At 50.2% G+C, this 7,820-nt stretch overlaps 1 protein-coding gene across 2 annotated transcripts in view; it reads right to left on the bottom strand.

The window, feature by feature from the left end:
• Nucleotides 1-636: 636 nt before the first annotated feature.
• rev3l (REV3 like, DNA directed polymerase zeta catalytic subunit) overlaps nt 637-7,820 on the bottom strand; it is a 54,551-nt gene continuing 47,367 nt past the window's right edge. For both annotated transcript variants that reach the window (XM_029114740.2, XM_034287982.1), the window contains exons 20-32: nt 7,295-7,413; nt 6,973-7,091; nt 6,680-6,821; nt 5,972-6,216; nt 5,758-5,866; nt 5,427-5,633; nt 4,673-4,782; nt 4,479-4,593; nt 4,149-4,286; nt 3,753-3,943; nt 2,923-3,169; nt 1,975-2,190; nt 637-1,512 (exon numbers count right to left, since the gene is read on the bottom strand). In XM_029114740.2, the coding sequence (XP_028970573.2) occupies nt 1,372-1,512; nt 1,975-2,190; nt 2,923-3,169; nt 3,753-3,943; nt 4,149-4,286; nt 4,479-4,593; nt 4,673-4,782; nt 5,427-5,633; nt 5,758-5,866; nt 5,972-6,216; nt 6,680-6,821; nt 6,973-7,091; nt 7,295-7,413 (2,099 nt within the window). In that variant the 3' untranslated portion in view covers nt 637-1,371. The remainder of the gene's footprint in view (nt 1,513-1,974; nt 2,191-2,922; nt 3,170-3,752; nt 3,944-4,148; nt 4,287-4,478; nt 4,594-4,672; nt 4,783-5,426; nt 5,634-5,757; nt 5,867-5,971; nt 6,217-6,679; nt 6,822-6,972; nt 7,092-7,294; nt 7,414-7,820) is intronic.

Here is a 7,820-nt window from a genome sequence, read left to right as displayed (position 1 = left end):
TACTAAAGATTTAAATTGCTCTGGTATATCCTATTTATGAATTATAGGCAGTTGAAGATAGGTTTTTAGCCACCAATGTGGCCTGATGAATGTTGTCAGACCGTTTGTTTTTGCACTTTTTGTAAAAAAAAATATTTTTAAACATAACCGTATGTGCTGTGATGAACTGTCTAGTGATTTGCTGTTGTTGTTTTATTCAGATGTGTGACCTGTTAACTCCATCATTCTGATTTTTTTAATTAAAACAATGCAAATCACAATCATGAGAATATTTTTAGAAATGCAAAGGCCAAAACATTTTATACATTGAGTTTTATTATATCAATCTTCAACCTCCACCCACAGCAAGGTCCATTAAAAACAAACCAAAAAACACATTTCCTTCATATTTTTTTTTTACATTTATACAAATACACAGATCCTGTGTATATACTTCTGTTATGTTTGGTAAATAACAGAATCAATTTTGAGATGGATAAATGATATGCGGTTTTGACATGAATGAATGTATTAAAATGTTTACAAAACAAATATGCACAAGGAAATATACTCTTGCCATAAATTATCAAAGTACAGTATTGCAACAGTCCCAGAAGTAAAAACTGAAATGAATACTCCTTATCTTCTTGATAAGCATTTGTGCCTTAGAGTACAAGGATATGCTTTGCAAAAATGGACATAAATACAATCAAGGCTTAAAGAAACAAATGTATGGCACACTGAAACAGAATGCATAAAAACCACTTGATTTGTCCTCTGTAGTAAGAGCTTTTTTTTAATGCTGATGCAGAATGAGATTTCAGGTGGGCAACTGTACAGTAAATATTTACAAAATTGTATTTGCTATAAAAAGGGATATGAAGTTAAACAGTGGCGTTTTTAATCAATCGTTGTGTCGTAAGGAGCTCCTTAGAAATACTGTTCAGACTTCTGAGTCTAGCATTTACAAACTGCTACAGCGCATACAAAATAAAACAGGGTCGTCTTTGATCGGAGTTAATCCCACCCCAATGACGCGGACCTACGTTCAGATAAAACATCTGAAGAGAAAAACATCAGCTTCACTCACAACCAACGAATAGCAGTTAATGAAGACAACGAGCAAGTGAGAATGACAACAAAAACACAAGCCCTAAAAAACTGACCTCCTTTGCCAACCCCTCTCTCACGACAGGAGGTGAAACTCAGCCAGTCTTGCACTCAGATCAGAAACACTTGTATAACAAATAACGACGGGACAAAATGAAAACCCAACAGGGTTCAATCAAAAGCACCATTGAAAGGAAAAGACAGACAGACACTGAGCGGGGTGGGACAGCGTTGGTTTAGCACCAGAGTAGCGGTGTGCTGTTCTGGGCCGTACGTTCCGATTCAGAACTGCTCCAGGAGCTGCCGGAGGTAGGGGGCCTTGGAGAGCTGCCTGTTTGCCCGGGACAGCTTGTAGAGCACGGGACAGTCCAGAGATACACACGGAACCTGTCGCTCAGCACTGCCGCTACAGTTCCTACAGATCTGCACCAATGGGAAACATGAGATTGGAGGTTTAAAAACCGATGAGTCTTTAAAAGCTCATATTCTAGCTACAGAACGTCACGTGCTGATTGGCGAGAACTATCCCTGTAATTTTTCAAGGCAATTTCAGAATATGAACAGTGCCGAAAATACAATCCTAAGCTTCACTGCGTTTTCCATTAGTTGTTTTTAGAAACCAAAAATCCAGACACGCCGCTTAGACTATTTAGCATCATCTAACCCAGAAATGTCCAACTGGATCAACGGAGGGCAGAGCGTTTGCAGGTTTCTGCTATCACCTTGGGGTGAATTAATGACATCACTAGTTAGCGTCTCCCTTTACCTAGTTTTATTTTTTTTAAAACAGCATACACTAGGCCCTCTGTGGAATCGGTTTGACACCTGTGAGTCACCCATTAGCGTGAGGTGGCTTCAACGAGGTCCTGGCTCCCAGCTTCTCACCTTCAGCAGCTGGTCTTGCTGGCTCTCCCACAGCCTCATGTCCTGGTAGAGTGTCACAGCCACCCTCTGGGGCTCGGCCCGGCAGCTGGCACAGACCCCCAGCTGGGTGAGCTCGTCGCACACCGGACAGTGTAGCGTGGTGAAGTACTGGGAGATGGTTCCCTTCCTGCCCACATCCTCCCCGCGGGCCACCGTGGGGCACGACGCCTTCTGGACCTGACGGAGTGGACACGTTAAGAGCCATGCCATCTGGCTGACAGAAATCTACACCCAAACCCAGAGGAAGGAACCCCACGACGGCCCCCTACCTTGGGTAATCTGCCCAAGCCGCCACAAGGAGTCAATAGAACGTGACAAGTCAACAAAAAAAATACACTAAACGGAATGTTTTGAACTGGGGTGGATGTTTCGGGAGTTGGTCCCCACCGGACCTCTCAGCATGTGTTATGTTACTACTCTGAACAGTTAAAGAAACTGAAATATGAAGAGAAAAAGATGGTTGTTTCTGAAGCTCTTATTTGGCTGGCAATTTGTCTAAATTACAATAATCTTCTTGAATTGGACTTGCACTGTTCTGGTCTCAGGCTGGACGCTCCACCCTGTCTGTCTCGGCCTTTATTAAGGTGGTTATGGATGCTTCAGTGCCCTTTACGTACTATACTGTACTATATAGTACGTACTGTACTACAAATGACCCGCCACTAGATGGCATCAGTGACAGTTCAGAAAGGCAGTGCCTACAAACATGACCTGGGTACAGTGCGATCCGATTCGTCTCATTTTGACTCCTCGTCACGCAGCCCTCGTTGCGTTCATCATCCATCCACAGAAAGCTTTAAAAAAGAATCTTGGCCTCGGCAGTCTGCGTATGTTACACCCCCCCCCCCTCCCCCCCCAGAACCTCAACAGAAAAGCGTCCCGGTTGGAGACGGATCCGTGCATCCTTACTCTGGGCAGCTCCTGGTACCAGCTGAGCACATTGACGCCGATGAGCTGGAAGAGGCGCTGCAGCGGGGGCAGGATCTGCTTGGTGATGTAGTAGGTGGCGTTCAGCCGCAGGCCGGAGTCCTGAAGCACCTCCAGGGGGCGCCGCACCAGCTGGATCAGGGGCATGCCGGGCATACCGTAGACGATCACGTAGGGCACCCGCTCGCCCACGCGCGGTTCCAGACGCCGGTCGTAGGCCATCATACGCCTGGGGGGGGGGGGGGGGGGGGGGCGGTGGGGAGAGGGGGGGACTGTCAGGTCACGGTTTATCACCTGGACCCATCTCTGAGGTCACGTTTGTAAACGCGTTACCGTGTTGGGATTTCAGCGAAGATGTATCACATTCCGCGCGTTCGAAGGGAATACACCCGCAAATGAACACGACGGGGCCGATCCCTTGTGTTTGCACTGCAGCGAGATTAGACGCTGTAATGAATTGTCATTCTCTTTATGAATCGCCCAGAATATTTTCCCCTTTTAACCTAGTCTCTGAAATCAGATTTTTCCACAAATTAAGAGCTGTGTTGCTAGGCAACTGTCTCAGGTACAGTCGTCTGAGCTGGGCCGGTTGTAGCGCAGGCAGACAATGGGCATTGTGGGAGATCAGCAAGTGGCTTCACAAAGAGCCAGGCTGGGGAGGGAGGTCCCTCACCGTTAAGCGGAAAAAACACTACGGATCTCGACTGAACCCCCAACCCCCGCCCGTGATCTGTCAGAGAAGCCGCCGGCGGTTGGAGACGCCTCTGACGGATCGCGGGCCCGAGGCTCCCCCGACCGGGGCCGGCTGTTACCTGGTGAGCTCCAGAGCGGGGACGCAGGCTCCGGGCCGGTAAGTGCTACTTCCCCGGTACTCCTTGGCGAAGGTCAGGTCCTGCATGCTGGCCTTGGCCTCCAGGACCTTCACACACTGGCGCTGCACATACTGCTTCACCTGGCTGACGTCCCGCGTCTCAAACAGCAGCTTGATGGAACGCTCCAAGATCTACAGAGGGACGGGGTCGTACAACAGGTGCATTCTGGCCGCTGTCCACCGTATCAACAGTGCTGGTGTAAATGAGTGCAGGCGACGCGCACACGCAAACCTGCCTTGGATTCGCATGCGTGTGTTCATCTAACGGAGATTCGGCACGACTGGGGAGGATGAAGGCAGAGAGAGCAGCCAGAAATGGCAAAATGTTGCCGGTTACCTTGGAAACAGCGGGGCATCCGTCTCGGCGCACCGTCTCAATCCCCTTGGCGTCGAACACTGGGTCCTTCTGGTCCAAGCTCTCATACATGTAGCCCACATAGCGCTTCTTTGTCTGGAGCACACATGGCAGGTAGACCTGGGACCAAACACACAACACAGAGGAAATCAACGAATGCCTCTGGAGTACCCATTCAAACACCACACACAAACAATAAAATGTCAATGTGACCTAATTCACAGAGTCCTAGCGAATGGGAGAGGTGTGGGCTGGTGATTGGCTAAAAGAAAGCCTGTCTAGACACTGCAAACTGTACTGCACAGAGACTACCTTCTCAAATCTCAGTTTGACAGGTTTCGGGTTGGTTGCAGTCACGGCCTCTGCGATCTCGTTGCCGATCTTGAAGGCCTGCTCTTTCGTGGCTCCTTTAAGCAGGACAAACATGCTGGGGACGGGGACGAGCAGAGTCAGAGAAGAGCCACGTTGAAGACCCAGTCGTGACCCTGAACTGGCTGCGGCCTTACCTGTCCGTGTCACCGTACACAACATGGGCTCCCCATTTCTTGGTGTCGTTGACCAGCTTGATGGCTCTCTCCAGGGTCTCCCTGGCCTTGTGGACGATGCTGTCACCAACCTACCAACGCACCAGGACAAAAGGGCTGCCAGCTTAGATTTAAACACACCCAGCTGACAAGTAATGGGTAAGGACACAAAGAAACAACCACAAATGGTTTCAGTAACATATATTTTTAGGCATTCTATGCCAGGAAAGTGATGGAAGATAAAGAGGTGGGTTTCGATGAAAGAGCAGACTCAAACACTCGCTAGACCCCTAGACCGCCCCTAGACCACTAGTAACTGGTTCTGATGGTTCTGTAGATAGTAACTGGTTCTGGTAGACAGATGATTATTGTAATGTATATAGTGTCCTTTTAAAAGGAGATTGTGTGTACAGCTAACCTGTCCTTCATGAACAACAGCTAACGGTGAGGACTGTTGGTGACTCTCACCTCCACGCTGGGCATGAACAACAGCTAACGGTGAGGACTGTTGGTGACTCTCACCTCCACGCTGGGCATGAACAACAGCTAACGGTGAGGACTGTTGGTGACTCTCACCTCCACGCAGGGCATGAACAACAGCTAACGGTGAGGACTGTTGGTGACTCTCACCTCCACGCTGGGCATGAACAACAGCTAACGGTGAGGACTGTTGGTGACTCTCACCTCCACGCTGGGCATGAACAACAGCTAACGGTGAGGACTGTTGGTGACTCACCTCCACGCTGGGCATGCGTCCGCTGTAGTTTGCCGAGGTGTAGCCGAACGTCACGTTGGCAATAAGCTTGAGTCCCAGTTGTCTGGCGTCGAGCAGCCTCATCAAGGCCTTGTCCTGCTTGTAGGTCTTCATGGATCGCTTCACCATGAACCGCGTGTTCAGGATCTCCTCCAACATACTGGGCAGGACCCCCTTCCTCACCGTGCGCTGGACCAAGACAACACACACACACACACTTCATTTTAGGTCCTTGACAGATAATTCCATCAAAATCTGCTCACGCCAGGAGAAACACGAGAAACGTGCGACGGAGCCGGTGGGCGAGGCGTACCTTGACAAAGGCGATGCCATTGGGAGAGACGGTGATGTCGTTGCGGAGCTGGTACAGGAGCTCGGGTGGGACCCTCAGGGAGGTGCAGCCAAACTTGAACTCGTCATGCCTGAAACGTCAAAGCACATGTGACGGGTGATGACCTCTGAACCTGTACAGCTCACACCACCCAAAGGGCAAAGTCGCGCGTTACTGTGGGTCGCTCCGCCCTTACGTTCCCAGGTTCTCCACGTGGCCCAGACACGTGGAGTAGCAGTAGTTGTACGCAATGACGATGGACGGGTAGAGTGACTGGAAGTCCAGCACCACCACCGAGTTGCTGTAGAAGCGAGACTCGGGCTCCATCACCAGTGGGATGCACTGCGGTGTCCTCTGCTGGGCTCTCTGCTGCACACTGGGTGTCACCGGGATGTAGTTCATGGGCTTGGCCACGCGCAGCATCATCGACTCCACACGGTACTGCGGGGGGGGGGGGGGGGAGAGGAGAGAGTGGACCCGTCACTGGCCACTCCCCCTGTGGTTCTGCTCAGTGTCTGACCGGCAAGCTAACACTGGCTCTGTGAACATTCATTGGTTGGCTACACTGTTCAGTCAGATCGTGCTATGGGTGTAACCTGTGTGAAGCATGCACATTTTAATCACGTCAGCTGAAACCGTCATATGGAATGCAGTAGACTGCCATTGGAGTAGCCATTGGAGGTGATGCGAGCCAGGTTTACGTTACCCGTTCAGATCTGTCCTCTAAATCACAGTGGGAAGTCGCTGGCCAATGACAAACCATAAACTCTACCAAACTGACCCACGTGTGAAGCGCCAGAATCACTGTAAATCCATCTAAACAGGCTGTCCATACACTGGCCAACAACACCAGCGCCGACAGCCAGGCATCTGTGAGGTCCAGGTTTTTTCTTTTTTTTTTTACCTGGGATCCCCTGGTCAGCACGTGGTAGAACTGGATCCCGAACACCCGGGCCAGCTCGCTGGTTCTGCCCACGATGTCGTGCTGCTGGAGCAGCTGCATGGTTCCACACAGCCGGCTCACGTAGTGGTCCACCATCTTCCACCTGGCACAGACAGTCTGGGTCAACTGGGCACATATGATCAAAAGGTTCTGCAGACAACGAGGGGCGCTCAGTCTGAGCTTGGCACGCGGAAACCAAACACACAGTCCATCGCAGAGATGGCTTCAGGTCAACGGGGGGGGGTCGTTCCTACCTGTACAGGTCAGTGGTGTGGTCGAACCAGTCCGACAGGGTGCGAGAGCTGTACAGGGGGAAGCGCTGGTGAAGCACGTGGAAGGCCACATTCTCAAAGCTGTAGTTGTTTAGTGTCACCTAACACAGAAAGAAAAAAAGTGAATAAAACGCCCCTACGGACGACCTCAGATGAACGGGAGACAAGTCATATCCACATTATCTGCAGCCACTCGGTAATTCACCCAATCAGAAGGTGAACCAGCTCATTTGTACAGTAGGCTGACAGCACTGATCCTCAGGGACTGAGGTCTGTCGCACCCACAGCGGTCAGGCGGCTCTACCTCAGTCTTCATGATCCTCCACAGGTTAAGGATGATGCGCCCGACTATGTGTATCTCTGTCATGGTGTCCGCTCCGTACTCGTCCCTCTCCGCAGCGAAGCGGTTCTCCTTGGTGTCACCTGAGGATAACAGCCGGCCGTTATTAAACTCGCGGCAGAGGGTGTGTGTGTGTGTGTGTGTGTGGGGGGGCAGCCAGACGACAGGAGATATCTAGTCACATTCTCCCCTGACCTGAATGGGAGAGCCTGGCTGTAGAGTAGCAGAACAGACGTGGGCAACCTGCTTAATGTTGCTGTACACGGCAATGCGTTTTAAAGCAGAGTTCAGCATATTCACCCACACACAAGCACAGCATTTTTATGAAAACGGATTTAAAACTCAGCATCCACGCACAACCAGACAATAATCAACCTAGAATTGAAACATCTACACTCTCAATAAAATATCTCAAGCTGTGGATTCACTGCATGCCAATTTCCTTTACTTAAAGAGGTGCTTAGCCTTTTATTCTCCAACCAGAACAGTT

Source organism: Esox lucius, chromosome 18 (assembly GCF_011004845.1).
Source record: "Esox lucius isolate fEsoLuc1 chromosome 18, fEsoLuc1.pri, whole genome shotgun sequence".
Taxonomy (NCBI): domain Eukaryota; kingdom Metazoa; phylum Chordata; class Actinopteri; order Esociformes; family Esocidae; genus Esox; species Esox lucius.
Note: the sequence above shows the minus strand (reverse complement) of the source record. Positions and strands in the feature narration are given on the sequence as shown.